This window comes from Carassius carassius, chromosome 45, assembly GCF_963082965.1.
Source record: "Carassius carassius chromosome 45, fCarCar2.1, whole genome shotgun sequence".
Lineage (NCBI taxonomy): Eukaryota > Metazoa > Chordata > Actinopteri > Cypriniformes > Cyprinidae > Carassius > Carassius carassius.
The window spans coordinates 10,069,885-10,090,377 of NC_081799.1; the positions used below are offsets into that span (position 1 = coordinate 10,069,885).

The 20,493-nt window shown below is 37.3% G+C and overlaps 1 protein-coding gene across 1 annotated transcript in view; it reads right to left on the bottom strand.

Moving 5' to 3' along the window:
• Positions 1-4,190: 4,190 nt before the first annotated feature.
• Positions 4,191-20,493, bottom strand: part of LOC132127563 (GDNF family receptor alpha-2-like) — a 57,347-nt gene continuing 41,044 nt past the window's right edge. Inside the window, exons 5-9 of the mRNA XM_059539481.1 lie at positions 12,568-12,677; positions 11,616-11,756; positions 11,219-11,406; positions 6,126-6,170; positions 4,191-5,509 (exon numbers count right to left, since the gene is read on the bottom strand). Coding sequence (XP_059395464.1) covers positions 5,357-5,509; positions 6,126-6,170; positions 11,219-11,406; positions 11,616-11,756; positions 12,568-12,677 — 637 coding nt within the window. The 3' untranslated portion in view covers positions 4,191-5,356. The remainder of the gene's footprint in view (positions 5,510-6,125; positions 6,171-11,218; positions 11,407-11,615; positions 11,757-12,567; positions 12,678-20,493) is intronic.

A 20,493-nucleotide genomic window follows, 5' to 3' on the forward strand; every position in this document is an offset into this window, starting at 1 on the left:
GAGCACTGCAAAGAAACTCACAGAAGATTAGTACACACATAACCACCAGCAATTTGATACATATACAAGTATATACAGAATGGTTCATACTGACCCACCCTGGTTCCTGCGCTGGAGCCCCACTCAAGGGGCGACTCCCTTTAGTCCGAACCATCAGTAAGTTGGTTACTATGAACATACAGTAGAACCAACCGAAACATTGTAGGTCCAGCATAGGAGACTGTTATGCAAGAAGTGCCCACTTAACCTCGGTCAGGTGGAGAGCTGGTGGTTACACGGGAATTATGAAGGGGAGGATAAGGGCAGATGTAAAAACCCCCAAAGATAATGAGTAGATACTTAGTATCGCTCTGATTCGGATGAGAATGCTGATGCCTCACCTGGATCACATCCCTTAGGTCTTGCCTACCTCCCCGTGACCCACGATTCCTTTTACCCCTACCCGCATGTGGGGGAGGAGCATGAGTCGTGACACAAGTCTTCTGTACCCATCTCTGATCCTCAGATCGAGATGGACCCGGATCCCTTTGTTGTTTGGGTTCAGAACTGGACCTTTGTGTAACGACGGATCAAATGGAGGTATGGAATATTTCGGAAGGCAAAGCCTGAGCATAGAGAAGAAAGCCTTTTCTTTCGTCCTGATATCTGCCAGGTTCACCCACAGATGTCTTTCTGTTGCCTGCTTGGTAGCACGGAGAGAGGGATCTGCGGTGCGGCGCAGCTCGGCTACCTAATCAGGAGAAAGGCCCTCGCTTTTATCCAGGTCTTTTAGCAGATCAACCTGATATGCTTGAAGCATCGCCATCGTGTGTAATGAAGCCACAGCCTGACCTGCTGCTGCATATGCCTTGCCATTTAAGCTTTTTTTTATTCTTAGATGTATCCTGAAGGGTTTAGATGGCAAGGAGGAAGATTAAGAGTAGACGTCTCCTCCAACAAAAAGAAAGCTCTTTCTACAGGGGTGCATCCTCTAATAGCCGCTTTCGCCTCGATGTCAGCATAACTCTTCACCCTAACAAATGACGCAAAGATTGTGTGTGTCATCTGGTGTCAAATAACGCCGACACGGATGCACACACTGTCTAAACGCTTGCTAGTAGTCGCCATGATAGACAGAGAAAGATCGCTCTTACCAGTTCTTTCAGATGCATGCTTCAAACAGAAAAATCAGTGAAGACAAAGAAGAGAATGACGTGTTCTCCGGGGCCTATTTTATCCATAGTCGTGCCGGTAGTGACTTTTCATTTTAATAATATGCTATTTCTTTTTTAAAGATTGTGCTGCATTTCCAATGTGACTAGATAACTAGTCCATTCATGTAGTCTCCATAAATGTAAATGTTAAAGCCATATTACTTAAAGCCATATTACTTTACCTGTAAAATGAGTACTTATGAATATAATATATTTTCTTGCATTAATACTGCAATGCTATTATTTGACATGTTTGCTATTCTTTTACATACAGGTAGCGCTTCTTTATTTGGCACTTTATTATGCAGTGCAATGCAAATTTCAGCAGATGTTAACCAGCCGGCATGATGAACTCCCAGAAGGCCGCAGGCAGTGCTTGTGGCTGAATGGAATCTAATAGAGTTCACACATACCTGCATATGACTATGCTTAAGTGATTACATCAGATGGAAGTCAGATTTGAACAGAAAGTTGAGGATAATTATTACGGGTTTCCATTTTCCATAAAAATAAAGTTTTTATGACTATACTGTACTGTATATGTTTTCATTAGAAATCTCATTGGACTGTCAACAATTTGCATTTGTTTTTTAAAAAGTATTAGGATTCATCTTTCTACATTTATTCTATACAAATATGTAATGAAAACTGTCTCAAATGAGAAAATGAATGAATTGTTTTGCTGTTTTAAACTGCCCTTGTAGTTTGAACAGCAGATGTGGGCCTATAGATTATTAATTAGCTGTCATGTTTTGAGACAAATTAGTGAACAGAGATAGACACATGATGGTGAGATGATGGGGAAAGTGGAGCAGATGGAGGCTCACTGATGAAGGACATCAAGATGGCAAACAGGAAAAAGCTAAATGCAGTAACTCATGGATATATATTATACTTAAGTTTGCCATTATGCAGTCTAATGATTAAAGTATGTGCTGGCAACTTAAAACGTCACAATTGTGACATTTAACCTTAATAATAATTAAATATTTTGTACTCTCAGTGAGTGCTGTTGTCACTGTCAACAAGAGTGAGCTTGCAATGTGTTGGCCGAGCATCTGTGAGTATTTTCTGTAATTTTTGATAAAATTACTAGGTTAAAATGCATTAATGATCTTAGGGAGAAAAATAACCAATGAAGTTCCAGCAGATAAGCCGAAGCATCATAAAGTAGTAAAAGCAGCTGAATTGCCAAAACTGGCAGGGACTTTGACAGCAAACATCTCGCAGCAACAACGTCCATGTGTTTTTGTGTTGATTCCATTTGTAACTGCAAAGGATTATCATCAGACCTTGAGCTGATTTCTGTGGGGCAGCTGTGTTTCTCACAGCTGTTTACTATGTTTATGAAATGACAGTCTCTTGGGGAAAAAGTCTGATTAGACTTGTTTTCTTCCAAAACAAGCAACATTTAGTACATTTTATTTGTTGTTCACACATGATGAGGGCTATATTTAAAGGCAGAGTGAAATGTAACGTATTGGTTATGTACTGTATAGTAACCCTTGTTGCCTGAAGGAGGGAAAAGAGACGTAATGTCAGATGACCGATGAATTGGGATATCGCTCAGATAGACCAATGTACTTCGAGTGTAACCTAAACGAGCCAATGCACATTGGCATGCAATTAGTAGCCTGAGTATAAGAAGGCAGCAGGTGCACCACTTATTCTGGTTTTTGCTGAGGAGCCGAGCACCCCTAATTTCTGGCGCAGACCAGGGCTCAGCACAAGAAGACCAGCTACCTCTAATATGGCACTACCTTCTCAGTAAGGCTGGATAACACTGGGAAAACATACCACTCCACTTGGAACAGGAATGCTGCAGAAGTCCCAGCCTTCCTGAAGGAGGTTTTGGAAGCAATTACACATATGAACAACCATTTTGTGCATATGGAAGATTGGAGGTGATTGTAAGGTCTGCCGGGGAAACACAGGCTCCGAGGCTATACCGTGGACTTTACACATATGGGATCCACTTAGTTCTCTACATCTGGAACCCAGCCCTCTACCGGTTATCGCAGATTCATCGAGTGAGGACCTGGCGCCGGACACTCTACTGCGTCTGGCTGCTGAGGGGACAGAGGAGCTCAACGTTTTATTTTTTTTTCTCAAATCACAGTTTGTAATGTTGTGAAGCACCTCATAGTTGGTTGCACTGGTTGATGACTAATAACTTTTTAACAAATACTTTTAAAAAAAAAACCTTTGCAGTAAATGAATGGAACAATACTGGCAGAAGCAAGGCCACTGAAAACATCAGCAGAACATGGCAGGTGAAGATCAAGCTGACTGTTTCTATGAACACATTGATATGAACAGACTATGAAAGCATTATTATTATTATTATTATTATTCATTAGAATAATGTTAAACAGGGTCAACTGTGACCCTGGACCACAAAACCTTAACTCACTGGGGTATATTTTAAGCAATAGCCAAAAAAAAAAACAAAAAGAAAAGAAACAAATTGTATATATATATATATATATATATATATATATATATATATATATATATATTTGTAAGGGGCAAAATTATTGTTATAAGTATAGTTAGTAAAGATCATGTTCCATTTAAGATATTTTGTAAATTTCCTACCATGAATATATCACAACCTAATTTTTGATTAGTAATATGCATAGCTAAGAACTTCATTTAGACAACTTTAAAGGTGATTTTCTCAGTATTTAGATTTTTTTACACAATCAGATTAAAGATATAAATAGTTGTATCTCGGCCAAATATTGTCCTATCCTAACAATCATACATCAATGGTAAGCTTATTTATTCTGCTTTCAGGTGATGTATAAAATTAAATTTCGAGAAATTCACCCTTATGTCTGGTTTTGTGGTCCAGTGTCACAATTGTGATTTCGTGTTGATTTTAAGTATTTACATTTTAGGTTACACAAAGTGGAATAAAAACTTATTCCAAAAGAATCACTCAGACTTATTTTAATTCTGCAATTAGATTCTGTTAAAGTCACGACTCTTCGAGACATTACTATGTTTTTATTTAGATTTAAACAAATATTTCGGACACATTGTTGGGCCTCATTTTAAAGCATCACAAATGAACCAAGACCTTTTTGAGTCATAGAAGCTGCTATTTTTGAACATCTGAAATCATATCTGTTGGTCTTGGCAGTACTCTGCAAGTGGTATGGTCTGAAACCATTAAATAAGAGAGTGGAATAGAGCAAAGACAAAAAAGTAAGGCCACACAATAGATTGCACACTATAAAATACACCAACAATTGATCCTCTCCGCAAATGGACCTTTTGTTCCGCTCTCCCCAGAGTATTTTTCTTTGAATATAATCCAAGTCTTTTGGCAAGAAAGAAATGATTACACATAATAACAGCCTAAACATCATTGGCACTGACGGCTCTCCATGGTGATACATTTCACGCGGCTCTCTGCTTTTGTTCTAGTTCCTGCGTCACTCGGCTTTCCAGCACATGCTAAAGGTTCTTTAGAGATAAAACAGGAAAAAAAAGAATCTCATATACTTACAAACATCATTATACACATTGTACACAGGGCAGTATGATCCAAATCTCGCTAGATTGGAGGATCCAAACGTGTCACGGATGAACCCTTGTACATAGTTCGCCAGAATTTGAGGGCACCAACTGAGATTTCATCCTTTTTTTTTCTTCAAACTAAAACATTTACATGAAATTATTGGTAATGATCAAGGCAGTGAACACTATTGTACTGATGTGCGCTGGGGAGATAGCAAAAAGTATAATGGATGCTCTCTATTTCTAGGTAAATATACAGAGAGTTTATCAGTGGGTCACATGACTGCATTTTATAGCCTGTTCTTGATCAAACATCAATCGTGATTTTGGGGAACCCGGTGGCCTGCTTTCCTTCTAGCATAATATATTCGTGGAAGTTTTTTTTATGTTCAGTGTCAGCCACCAAGGGTTCCTCATTTTCTCTTCAATGGGGCAGTGGTGTTTCTAGTCATTTAGAAGCTCCTGCAAAGGATCTGTTGTTTTTCGGTCCGACTGGTTCTTAAAGATGGCGTGTGATACACACATACACACACACTAAGAGAGAGAGAAAGATCAATGTCACTTTAGAGAAGTTCTTTGATTGAGGTCAGAAGAATCCATCAGATGCTTCCTGGTGTTGTAAAGTCAGGCTGTATTTACAGAACCTGATTGACCAGTGCAAAGGCCAGTGTCAGTGTGGCGGCAGAAACACTGATTGAAGTCACAGATGAATGTCTGGCTCTGTTGTTGTCAGCCTGGTGAGAGTCCACCGAGTCAATGGATCCCTCCATATTGGGGTTCAGCACATTCTAAGGAAATATTACAAGCATTTTCAGTTCAAGTATTAAGATTGTGTCATTCAAAATTACTCGCTACTCACTAACGTTTAAAAAATGCATCTGTATGTGGTATGTCTTTAAAAGTGTACAGGAGACTTTTATAAATGTGCTCTTGTAAAGCTTAGGCACTTAAACTTTATTCATATTAACTTGATTTGTTATCATGCTTATTCATTGACAGTGACTGTTGTTGACTTAATGTTACTACTGCTGTTTTTCCTGAATGAAGTCACGTCCTGCAGCATGATATCATTAAAGTTAGACTAAAAGATAGAAAGTGATATTGAGGACACTGGAAATACCTATTAAATGTGTGTGTGTGTGTGTGTGTGTGTGTGTGTGTGTGTGTGTGTGTGTGTGTGTGTGTGTTTTAAACATTGGTAAAGACTAGATAACTCTGAATGAACATTCCATTGATGTTATTGGAAGAAGATTTGTTCATAGCTTTAAGAGAACCTTTCCAGAACTTTAAGAAAAAGTTCTGAGAAAGGTCCTTGTTAGCTGGGTAGAGAAATATTAAGTTTTAAGGTAGTAACGACTTTCATAATTATGTAATGATGTATTGTACAGGTGAAATGTGTCTTACCTCCTCAGCACATTCAAAGCTGTTAGAACACTTCTGCTCACTGTCCTGTGAAAATAGAAATAATTCATATTATTAGCATCATGAGACCATAACCTGCATACTGTACTGTTCAGTGTTACCTGTGTATGGCTGCCCTCCATTCATCATTCCACCATAATCTACTGTACATAATTTCAGTCCTGGGTTTAAAAAAATACTTACACTAAGCTGTAGTAGAACTGTGTAATATTGATGTTAAAGTTGAATGTTACTTAGCTTATACATAAGCTTATAAGCTTAATATGAAGAGATTGTAATTCATCTGTAGTTTGGTTCCCCTGAGAAGTGTAAACTGTGGCATTTTTAAATAGTTAGACACAACAACCAATGGCATGCAACTCTGTTTGGTTGACCAATGACAGATGGGGGTTCAGACATTACAAACCTAACCCTTTAATACTCAGTATATGAGAGAAATCAGTCGATTGTTCTAAAGATGGAAATCATGTGGCCAGTCATGTCACTTCTGTGCAAAATCTCACTCATATCAACTTCAAGGTGCGTTGAGCCTGTGTTTTTTCTCGTGCTATAAAGCAGAATAAATGCATTAGATACTCTAACACTTGAAAGCTATGACACATATGCAAACACTTCACATGTTCAAGAAGTTTTCAGCAGGTTATGGTTTGTTAGCTACGAAACAATTATAAACATAACACCTCGTCTTTGTGAGAAAAACAACAACAACAAATGCAGCCTCTTTGATGTAAAACCATAATTAAGAAGTTTTACGAAAAAACGCAGTTGTTTGCTTGATTGATTCTTTGAATTGCCTTTCCCACAAGGAACATGCAAAGTTTTTGAGCTGTTTATGTTTCAGAAGGCAGTGCTGTACAATGCAATAGTAAGAAAGAAAGCATGGAATCATTTTTTTTTTCTTTTTTTTATGATAAAACTTACTTCAGAGGACTAACAAGCTGCTTAAAACAAAGGCAAACAAACAGAAACCCAAGCAGAACTTCACATTGACATTAATAAGCATTATTAATAACTGATCGTTTCAGTGCCCTATTTAACAGTGCAATCAAATCGCAGGCTGCATCGGGAAATGGATTTATCTCGGAAAACATGAATTTCCTTTTGTACCCATTTATAAACATTCCATGAAAAATTTGCTAAGCAGAAGTGGCCATTTTACGCCCACATTATTTTAACACAAAAACCTGTATACTGTATTATATTATTCACCCACCACCTGTAATCCAGTTTAACAAAGTCCTTTCTGCTCCATTGTAGCAACATAAATTACAAAATTATTTTGTGATGTCACGTGCTTTCAGTGTTGTAAATACATTGTTCCTAACGAAGGCTGGGTATTTTTCATATTTAATAGAGTCTTGAGCAGATCCAGTAATCTTTCTTCTAATTTATCCACCTTTTTTCGATAGAAAGTTGCTCTTTTGTTTCAGCATCTGTCCAGTTTCATGACATTTCTTTCCACAATGTAGATAATCATGTTTTTCAAAAGTTTTTCTTCATGTCGACAATTGGTTCTGTTCACACATGACCTTTAAACACACAAAAGAAACATGCAAATACATTTATGGAAAACCTGCATTTGTTAAAGCACCTATTGTCATTCTTTTCAGAAACATGCCTTCTTTTTATGCAACTATAGCAATTTTCTTCTTCATAATAAAATGTTGCCATGGGTGGAATAGCGTTTGAACAGAGATTTAGCCAGCACAATTATCAAGTAAAGCAATCTTGAAACAAACAAAATCTGATGTGTTATGTCTGACAATGTCCACCCTAAAATGCCCAAAGTGGACTTTTTTGTGGTTAAAATTGCACTCTCAGGAAAAATAAATAAATAAAACAAAATAGGTGTCACTGGGGCTTCAAAGGAACACCTTTGTACCATTTTTACTGCTAAAGGATTCATAAAGGTACCATAAGAGTACATCCTAAGGTATTGATAATGCACCCTTTAGTTGTAAAGAATGTACAAAAGTCCCAGCAGGCACAGGACGTCAATATAACGTTAGGATGAGTTTGGACATGGCGTAAGATACGTCGAATGCAATTTGGGTTTGATGTCAGTATTTGACGATGACTTAGCATTGGATTTTGGTTACACAACCTAAAAACAACATATCAACATCAGTTAACATAGGTATTGGACATCAAATTAACATCGACATTACATTGAATTTTGGCCTCCCAACATTGCAACCGAAATGTAACCAAATATCAACGTCTTATAAGTCTTATGATGTTGTGTGGCTGCTAGAGTATTCTTTTGAGGATGACAAGCTATTGTACCCCTAAAAGTATATTTTTTGCACATTTTTTCTGACAGAGTAGCAAATCATTAAAAGCATGATATATATACTTTATATGTATCAGGTGAAAACTGACTATTATGAAAACTGATGTTTTATGGACAGCTGGAATATTTACAATGAGATACACACATAATCAGAGAGTTGACATTTTTGTGTATGGCTGCTTATTCAATCAACACATTCCATACTCTAAAATTATTTACTGTGAGTACAAGTTTAATACATTCAACTTGTAAATGCACCAAGTAATCAAGTAGACACAAGCAGCCATGTCAGATAACCACCTTTCACAGATTTGACTGTTGCCTCGTATGACAGTTGCCGGAGACATGAATTAAAATAGTTATTTCCCACGCGACTACATGATATTTCTGTCTGTGGAGTTTTTATAATTTGTTTCAGCATGGATGAGAGAGTACAGTCATTTTCTTCAGTACCCAAGGGCTTATAACTGAATCCTCAGGACTTAGGACAGAACTGCGAGGCACGATAGGATGGAAGTGGTCACACTAAGTCATATCTCTATAATTCAGGTCCTTTCAAACTCTAATTAGCTGACAAATTAGTGTTTGTGATGACATCACTCATTTACATGGGATTACATAGCTTCCTGTATGCATGACAAATCATACCAACATCCTTGAAATCAATGTGAGAATCAACATACACTATCTAGTATAGAGACGGATTCAAAACTTAATCTTCATTCTGAGAACCAAGGCTCAATATTTCATGATTTTCAGGTATTACAGACCTCGTTGATGTGGACAGCCATGCTGTAGGTCTGCTCTAAATGGCCTCTGCATGAGCTGACAAATGCTCTCACCTTATCAATTATTCACCTGCATACTGAATTATAGAAAAGTGTTTTACCTTCCACTAGACACTCTGCATATCTTCAGGTAAAACATGACCCCCCCACAAAAAGGAATTCTGCTTCCCTCAGTTATTTTAATGACTGTAATAGTTGGTGTGCTCAAGGTTTGTCCTAGTTTTAAGGGGAGTTTAATGGAACTTGTGTGTTTTGCTTTTGTACATGCACAAAGCAGCGGTACAGGTTTTAGCACTGATCTTGACATTCAGGGCAATTCAGGACTATCCCAATTGAATGTAGGCTTACAGAAATACTAGCACTATTGCGCATTACACTAACAAAAAATGGGTTTCCAGGAGAATCTTGGGTAATGAATGTGTTTTATGACTTTAGGGGCCCTATAATACACTCGGCGCAATGCGGCGCAAGTGTTTTTGCTAGTTTCAGCCCGACGCAGCTCTCATTTTCCAGTCCTGCGCCAAGTTGTTTAAATAGCAAATGCATTTGCGCTCATTTGTGCACTCATGGGCATGCTGGTCTAAAAAAGAGGTGTGTTCAGGCGCATTGTTGGCACATTGCTATTTTAAGGAACTGGAAATAGACCATAGACCAACTCAAACCTAGTCTTAAGTCAATGGAACAATATTTATTTTGTTATTAAAAGAGTGCATTAGTAGAAACTGCACCTCTGGGCAGGTCCACAATGTGAGTTCACTTTGGTTATTACATGGAGGGACGCGCAGCAGCACACAAACATTTTTAAATATGAAACAATAAAATATTAAAATGTAATAGATTATTATTGTGTAGGCTACATGAATATTAAAGTTCCTACATGTCATAATGGCTAGCCATTACATGTATCAGAATTAGGCTGCCTATTTGCTCACGCACAAACAGCTCCGTTTCATCTCTGGACACACGTTCTATCTTTTCGCTTGCCAATTCCACCATGTTAATAGCAAATACACCATGGCACGAGCGCAACTGGCTCTTAAAGGGAATGGAAGATGACACTCTGATTGGTTTATTGCACGTTACACCTTAAAAACACCCATTACTCATGAAGAAAATGGAGACAACCCATTTAGATCAAGTGCCCGGGTGCGCTGACCATTTTCCCATCATTAAACTAGCAAAAGTGGATTTGGACACACCCTGAGTGCACCTGCACCGTGCGCTTTAGACCATGCGCCTAGATCGTTAAAATAGGGCCCTCAATTGAACTGTGCAATTTCTGTGCCACTTGCACAAGAGTTGCCAGATCAACACAATGAACAATCAAAATCATAACTGTACAGGCTCTGGTGAGACCATCTGTCTCATCAACTAGTAGAATTTTAGCATTCGTAGAACATTAATTGTGTACAGTAAAATAATCCAATACAAGCATTCCAGTGAAATATAATTAACACAATGTAGAACCTTTAACCCGGGGGTCAAAATCAACCCACAGCAACCATTTAAAAGGAAAGGCCATCTGTCTGCTATTGGCTAGTCAATCATATAGCACCACCCCAAACTCACGCCATTGGTTGAGCTGTTGTTGTGTCAGGCTAGTTGAAATTCTCAAACAAATGTTTTGAAAACACCTCAGCATGTCAGTGTTTGCACTTTTTCTAATGAAATCATCCTGCAGATAGCTTACTTATAATTGTCTCTGCATACTGGCCTCTTAGAAAAAATGTGCAAAGATGTCACTGGGGTGGTGTCCTAAGGTTCAAAAGCTAAAGGTATATATTTGTACCCTATTTACCCCTAAATGTTACATATTAGTACCTAAAGTGTATGTATAAGTAACAGTCTTGTAACTTTTTTCTGAGAATGTAGGTTATTAAATAATAATAATAAAGGCACATTTCTTCTTTAAATTGCTTCATTTTTTTTAGCTTTGGATTCACTGGTTAATAATATAACACAGTGCAGTGAATAACACAAATTTTCAGACCTACCTGAAGGTTGGCGCATGTGGAGAAAACACATGCACTGTCTATTTGCTTGACATCATTTGAGTTGATGACATGTTTGGTGATGATACCCGGTTGAAAATTGGTCCGTGCTGATGGGACTGCTGACTGAGACTCAGTGATGGGAACTAGATCTGCATCCGTGCCATAACCGAATGCCTGGATAGCATTTCCTGCACAAACACAAACACACACACATATGCAAATAAAAACACGCATGAAAAAGCCATGCATTTTTAATGTGGCACAAAAAAAAACCCTTTAGCAAAAGAGATCACATGGCCGTAAGACATAGCATTTCTCATTAATGTGCTATTTAGGTTAAGCCCATTAGGATGGCTGTTCAGGCCGTGAGGTTACGTGAGGTTTCATCTCGACTCACTCAAGCAAGTGTTCTCTCTGAAGTCTCGAAGGAAGACCTCGCACTCAGCTTCATGATTTCCACTGCCTCGACAGCCACACCAAGGGGAAATTGTGATGTTGGTGTGGCTCGCATCCACATAGTTTGGAGTCACATCTGATCCTGTAAGGCCAAGGGTAGAGATTCTCATAAATATTCATTAGGTGGGAACATGTTGGTTTATAAATCTCTCTGTCTGGAGTATAATGTGCTGTTTGGCCGAGTATAATGGCCAGAGGTTGTTGGTCTGCTCTCTTTTAGAGGTCCGTTTGTTCACAGCATGACTGGATTCTTAACCCTCCAGGATCCATTTCAGGTAAAAGGCTAAAAGGATGCAATTAAAAAATTTCTCTGATGGTTTGCAGGCCTAATTTACACACCAGAAGTAGTAATTATTTTTAATTATTTTATGAAAATTGCCATAAAGAAGGAAAAGAAAGTATATAATACTTGTGTGCCTTAGGGAAAATAATACATGAATATATCCAAACAAACCTTTTTGCATTTTGTAAAAAATGTATCTGTTACTTAGTAAAACAGCTACTAATATAATGTATGGCTCTGTGTTGGTCCTTTGCACTCATGGAAATTATATATATATATATATAAAATAGTAGTAAGTAGTCTGATAAAGGCAACATATACATTTTTTCTAAAGAATGATATATACAGTATAGTGGCTTTGAAATTTTAGGAAAAGGGACTCCAAGGGGATTGTTATATTTGGGGTCGTCGGCTTCAAAACATTTGAATATACCATGCCTTCATCTGTTCTCCTGTTCTTTATAATCTCTCTTGAAATAAAATTCCTGATGCATCACTAATTAAAACAGCTAAAGAAGGCAAAATACATGTTCCAAAGAATCAGTTCATTAAACTGCGATTCCAAATTCTTATTATTGCAGTGCAGCAGATTTTTCTCATAATCACTCACCAATGAGTCCAACGTAGGACACCAGACAACCGTGGTAGTTATCATTAGGACAACTTGTTATAGAATGCGATGTCGTCTGGCAATTCATGTGGAAGTCTGCCAGCCTGGATCTAGTCCAAAAACAAAACAAATTATAGAATTTAAGAGGCCTGAAACATTTTTAGCACATTCACTGAATAGGATTTGGATGCACACTTGAATAAGCTACTAGTCTTTCTATATTTATAAAGCACGATTACAGTACATGACGCTGAAGAAGGAATGGATTTTCAAATTCTCAAATCCCAGTTGTCTGCACCTTCTTTTTAAGGTGCTCCAAGAGTCACACACTTTTGGATCAAGCTATAAGGGAAGATTTATTCTAATAGTTATTTATCAGCACAGCTGCATCCGCTATCATCAACTCTCTAATATCCAAGGCCGAAACAATACGCAGCAGTAAATTTGCAATATGAGATGTATTCTGTCAGGCCTAACTAGTGTCTGGTGGGGTTCCAATTCATGGCCATTTTCTGCTTGACTCCATGTGGTATTGATCAAACTCAAGCAATCTGCCTCAAACAGCCTCTTCCTGGGGGTTACCTGCATTCAGAAACGATTGCTCCAAGCACTAGACCTGAGGTGGGCAGGGGGTCACATTAGTACTTATTCTTGAGTATAAACTCTCTCCCCTAGCACTTTACATACACATAAACTCGGAATAATAGCCCCGCGCATCCTTCCTTCACATAATGCCGGCGAGATGGAGAACTCAGGCTCGCTGCCCTCCTGCGAGACCTTGATTAATAGTGAATCATCCTACACGGCAGTATGGACTCCTGACTCACTAACTCAACTACAGTGTGAATATTAACTGAACCGTTCTTGCTGTTAGGTCCACAGGTGTTGCCTACTGGGTGTTTACCTCCCAGAACAAAGAATGGTATCTGCATTGCTCTCATGGGTTCTTGCCGAAAAGGTCATCCTTTCTACTCTTCTTTATTGACATGGAAATGGATGTTCCTCTGATGCTTTTTGTGCTGTATTTTTACCCTCAAGCTTTATCTCCAGATAAGCTCTGCCGTGACTCACTGCTAAAAAGGCAGAGGCATGAAGGTGTGTGAAATCAGCAATCAAGAAGCGATGCATGCTGATGAGACTGCAATCCAAAGTGGACCGCTCTGAAAGGGTGAACTGAAGTGCTCCCGAATTACGGCACTAGCAGTTCAAAGATATTACTCAATTATTTAAATTACCAACTACATTATAGATTCATTTTTAACAGAGCTGGAGTGTAAGACCTTGCTAACATAGTGCAACTAGAAGAGACTGTAGAAAAATGAAACATGGGGTCAGCTGTTACAGTCAGTTTAACCAATAAGAATTAAGCTACACTCTTATACATACATAATAACCAGTGTCCAAAGATGACACACAAAATAGGACATTGCATAAAAAATAAAACGTTTCCACAAATATATGAAGCAGCACAATTATTTTCGGCTTTAATATTAATAAGAAATATATAAAAAATATTTATTGAACAGCAAATTGGAATGATTTCTGAAGGATCAAGTGACACTAAAGACTGGACTAATGATGCTGAAAATTCAGAGGAATAAATTACATTTAAATATATATTAAAATAGAAAACAGTTAATTTAATTGTATTAACATTTCACAGTATTATTGTTTTACTGTATTTTCGATCAAATAAATGTAGAAGATTATAAAACAAATGAAAAGCCATATGGGAATTAAAAAGCACAAACAAACAGAAACAGTTGAAAAATATAGATATTTAATATACTACTTTCTTGTCATTCAGTTTTTCTCAGGATCCTGTCAAGAGATTATTTTTAATCCTTTCTTTTTGAAACAGCATGATAATGCTAAGTTATTTTAGGGCCACTGAAAGAAAGTTTACTGTGAATTCAACATGAATATTATATCAGTCTACCATCATGATTCAACCCCATTAACAGCCATTTCCTGAAGCAGATACGAGAAGTTCGTAGATGCGGCAGTAAATACTCTTGAAAAAAGTGAATGTGTAGTTTTTACCTAAAGGAGCTTTTTTTTCTGCATTCGGCCCTTAGAATTACTCTCATTCTCTGAATCCAATGTATTCAGATTTGTTTGTTTTTTGTTTTTTTACATTCATTTATTTGATTTGAAGAAAACAAGTTAAATGTGAAGTAAAACAGAACAAAATGATTGTTTTCAAACATGTTTCTAAAACACTCCCCTACCTGCCATTGCTCAGCTAAACAGATAACCCCACCCCCAAACTCACACTATTGGTGTAGCAGTGTAGAAACTGAAAGCACGACAGAAACTAAATGTTTTATTTTATAAACAACAAACCTTCAAATGACTATTTTCCTGCATATTAGGTAGAAATTAGAGAGCGTATTTTAATATCCAACATGACAAAGCATTTTAAGAGTTTGACACTTCCTCAAATTATCCACTTGACACTGGTTACAAGGTTGAACTTACAACATGAGAAAAAAAAAAAAAAATATATATATATATATTTTTTATTTTTTTTTACAGCAAATCTGGATGTATTATCATAGAAAATAAAAAATCTTTTTCTCAAAAATATGTTAATTAAACGAGAGAGCTATGTTAGGTCTGAGGAATGTTCCAACAGATTCATAATATTGTTGTATGATGAGGTTTGAGTTTTTGGCAAAACAGAAAAGGTGCACGTGGCCTGTCTTGTTTTTCTATTAGACCAGGAACATAATAACAATGCTTGCCTAAATTAACGAATCCCTCAGTGGAGCTGATGATTTACATTGTTAATTACCTTCTGGCTGGCTCAAGGAGGCAGAAGGGTGGGTGATGTGTAAATGAATGCCCCTGGTAAGAGGTTTGCAGGGCTGGAGTGTTAAACCGTCATCAGCAGCATTAAATAAAGCTCATTCTCATTATTGTTACCTGTTATTCAGGGACATCTCTAAACGGATGTCACCCTCTCACTGCCAAGCATCATGTACATAGAGTTGGTCAGACCTGTGGCGACTTGCAGATGATGAACAAGAGTTACTGTTACAGGGTTTGGTTTTTCATTTTTACTTTGAAGCTAGCTGGTCTAAGCTGGTCAAACAGATTTAATCAGCAATCCCAAATCAATTAAATGAACACATTTCAAATTTGCTGTTTTAAATTTGGTCCAGTTTAATCATAATTGTGCTAAATCTAACAATGGTCTAGATGCTTTATACTCATGAATTGCCACAGATAGTCATATGCAGTGTAGCAACTAAATATATGCAGAAGCATTACTAATTTACCTATATTTTTCAGTAGGCCTTCATGAGATTGTTTATGTACCCAATAAAACTGCTCTGATTGTAAAAATATATTATTTCTGCTAAATCCATTTTAGCCTGGAAGCTGTTATTTGGAACATGCTATTTGGTATCATTAGCCTATAAACGTGTTCCAAAACTAGCTTGACCACCTTCGGCTAGGATGACCACCCGTCCCGCATAGCGCGTGCGCGCACAGCGTTTGAAGCCCAATTCATGCGTCCCACAAATTGAGACTGTGTCACGCATAATCAATGCTTGCTCAAAAAAAAAGTTGATCGCTCTATATCCTCGAGCCCCAGGCAGCCAAACGAACATTACTTGACAGTTCAGCACGCTACTGTTGCCACACCCACCCCTCAGGTGAACTGCTGACTGGGTTGTTGTCAACATTTTAGTTGTTGTCATGACAGTGCACGCACATGCATACCAGACACACTGGGAAGGAACTTTTAGATGCATGCTTTCCAATTCGAAAAATGGAGAAAGTGAGCCACCGCCATCATCAATTAAAAAAGAGAAGGTGTGTCCTGTTTCAAACTGTTTTTTTTTTTTTTCATGAGCCTGCCTTTAAAAACATACAAGTTCACCATCCTTTCTCCCCCTTCTCGTTCCGTGAACCTCTGGAGTTGTGAGTTTAGACTTTTTTTTAACTAGTTCCTGTGGTGTTGAGCAACTACAATTCTTTTTAATCCTATAATTTTATATTATAATTTATTTAAAGTGAATAAATTGTAATGAAAAATAAATAAAATAGCTAAAGTAAATCGTAAGTGGAAGTGCATCTGTCAATTCTGTCATGAGCATACATCAGCAATTACACATGTTTAGGGGAATAGGGCATTATTAATATACCATGTAAGGTGGTATGCGCTAGAAATGGGGAAACCACTATCAGTGAGTCTGCCCATGGGGTGGGGGCACCGCCACGCAAGGCAGTGTCCCACATTGTCCCCCAGAAACATACCCCCTGTCCCCCTTGGGCTTATTAGCAGGTGGTCACCCTACCTTCGGCTAATATGGCCATCTGGTTTTGTTGATGGTCTTAGACAGTCTAGCAGCTTACACTAGCTAAGGAAAATATTAAAGCCTATTGGGTAAATTTTTTGGGATGGAATTTGTCTATTCAAACCAATGTGTTAACCCTTTGAGCAGTAAGGTCCCACATATGGGATTTTTATTTCCATGCCCCTAGGAGTACCGTCCCACATATGGGATTTTTATTTCCATGCCCCTGGGAGTATGGTCCCACATATGGGATTTAGAATGTTCTGTGAATTTGTGCTTTACCTGGCGCTGAGCCAGAGAGAGACGTGCACATTGATGAATTCACATGCTGTAAATCTGACTGACAGTACACTCTGACCTGCAACACGAACAAACATGGTGGTGGTTATTCATGTTATGTTGTTGGCGTGATGTTATGAGGACGCTGCTAATAAAGTTGCATACGAATACACAGTGGATTCATGTTATTACTATATTTACAATATACCACAGTTTTTATGCCAATCGTATCATTTTATTTTGTTGTATTTTTCCGTCACACCTTAAAGCCCGGTCCGTGAAAATATTGTCTGACATTAAACCGGTCCTTGTCGCTAAAAAGGTTGGGGACTGCTGCTCTACACTACATAATATAGTGAGCTTTTAATACAGTAATACAATAAGCTTTTAATCAAGCAGCTCAATGTTCCTTTGTTATTAGTTCTAAAGTGAAGTTTATGAATTAGTAACGGAGGCTTGGACTAAACCATTAAACTGTGAAATTGTGATTAGAATCCGTGGTGTAAGGAAGTAGTACTGCACAAAAGATGGTTTTTAAAGACACTTTATGTATATACACACTTGTACCATTGAACTGTTGCATAAATGCAAAATATCACACTCGTAACCATGCGCTATGGCTGTGTATCAGCATATCACACTGCTACTCATGTAAAATTGCTCATTTATTTTGAAAAAGACTTTTAATAGTTTAAACATTGTTAGTTACTTATTGTTAGCCATTTCAAAAAGAGTTACTTTACAATAAATGAACCTCTTTTCCCAGTGTTTTTGGTGTTATATAGTGACACCTAGTGGCTTGGATGATTCAGTTTGTTTAGCTGCAAAACTGTTTGATTTCTTATTTATTCCGTTTCAGATGGTGAATCACATACATGCTGATCAATACTCTGGTATACATTATATTGAATCTTTAGTATTTGTAGTATATTGCATTTGTTGTTTTCGTTTAGTCTTAGTAACTAATATGTTTACTGTAAAGAGCACCAGCTAAAAGCTCTATATAAAACAAAGTATTATTATTAGTATGATTTATGATATGATTTAAACATTGTGCAGCTCATTGGGGGAGATCCACTTCATGAAGAGTACGCAACTAATATATCTGAAAGTCTAAGAATAAATCTGTAACCTTTCATTGACATTTCTGTTTAATGATAATTTCTTTAAGCAAAACATTTTTTAAACTTTAACAAAATCACTTGTGTACCATTAAGATGACAATTTTTTTTCATTCTTCAGCAGCGAATCATGGCAGCCCACTCATTTCCTAATTGAAGTGTTTATCACTGATGATTTAGGAACAGATGGTTGGGATGCTTGTCCTCTTTATACTCTGGCCTCGGCCCAGCATGGATATCCGCAAACAATAGACAGCACGTACTTGGACAAGCAGAGTATCAAGGCCAAATATTTCAGACAGGCTATGACTCTTTCTGTTTCTATAGTTGATTTGAAAATTGTCCTTCAGCTGTTAGGTTGTTCAGCTCATTGTACTTCAACTTTAACATGTCCACAGAGTTATTGAACATATCCTGACTATATAATGTAATAATAAGTACATGTACATATTTTCATTTGGGAATTTTTGTCTTGGAGTCTTTAGCTATTAAATAAAAGGGAAGCACTGTTTATAAACTCTAAACTTGTACCTATTTTTAATGTGATTTATTTCCTGTGACTGCATGTGTGTGAATATTTTTACACTTGTGTGGTTAAATTAGCCTCTTCTAAGATGTCCAGCGGGATTTAGGAACATGACCATGAAGTCTAAGCAAAAAGACCATGAATCATTTACATAACTCCTGAAGGCACACTGAATTTAATATCCATGTCACATGACTCAAATAAGAGTCTACGACTGGCTTTTTTCAGCATTCAAGCTTAAGCCAAAGCTTCATCTGTTAGCTTTTTCAAAATGCTTTTGGACAATTTCAAAAGCTCAGATTAATCTTATTTGTGTTCAGGTATGAGATGTAAAAGTGTATGGAATGTATCAAAATGCACCACTAAACACTGGCTAACAAATAAATAATGCATTTATGTTAAAGTAAAAGATGAAAGCAACCAGGAGCTTTAATGATTAGAGAGATGTGGCCGCCAAAATGTTTTTAGGCCTTTTAAAGTAAGTAAATCCTACATAAAATATTTAGATTAGCAATTGGCCCATAGAGATGGATGAGGCACTAATGAATTAAACTATCACTTACTAGTAAATTAGCACCAGTTTTTGTTAAATTACATATCCAGCTAAATATTTTTGTCACTTGTGAACAAAAATATTTATTATAATTACATAAAGAAGACATTAAATACTGTGTTTTATTATTTATTTATTTATTTTAAATGTCCTTATTTGAAAGTACTTTTATAAAACTATGGGCCATTTGGTGTCTCTGAAAAGTCCAGGATGTCCTCCATAAGATACACTGAGATTACAAACAAAATGCCCTTTACAGAGGACAAAATGAATGACATATTCTCAGAAAGTTATTCAAATATAACAATACATATGAGTTTGTCTGTTCACTGTATCCTCAGCCTGGTCACTGCACTGAGTCAGTTCTGTTGTTGGATGTCCTCCAGTCTCCTGCTATGGGAAAGGCAAGGTGATTTCTGGAGGCTATGACAGATAGAAAGGGCAGCCAAAGTCCTCAGGTTGGCCTGGTGGGGGCCCTCACTTTTCTCTCAGTTCACACATCACACAGTGTTTGAGGTCTAAGGGTTTGGAGCCCAATGGCCATACATGTAATAAGTGCAGGAGTTAAGGATGCATCATTTTATTTAGATGCTTTCCAAAAAAATCGCCAGAAAGAATTTTTTTTTTTTTTTTAAACACTTTTACATAAAATGACAACAGCACTGTGGCATTTCATTTAATGCAATCTTTAGGTCTTGCAATTGAATTAAATAGTGTTTGTGACCCCCAGCTTGTTTTTAAGCATGAGTAAAAAGTTGGCTTTTAGAGCTGCTATTTCTTTCAGTGTATTTCAGAGACATTTTTATGTTCGGGCAATCTCTTGCAGTCCCAGGGGACTGTTGATGAATGACACATGAACTAAGAGAGTTGAGCACAGGCTCAAAAGAGAATGTTTCATTTGACCTAGCCCATCGATTTTCTCCTAGTTCACAATTCTAGGTTAATTACCATTCCCCACTCGATAAAACATCTATTCTACATGTTGCTAATAGACTGTTAGTGTTCACTGGTTGCATGATTGATCACTGATTTTTTTGTTTTTCTGACATTAAGTGATAAGACAGGGTCAAGACATTGCATGCTTGAATATACCGTATAATGATCAAACCTTATGGTCGATGCAGTGCTGCAAGTGGC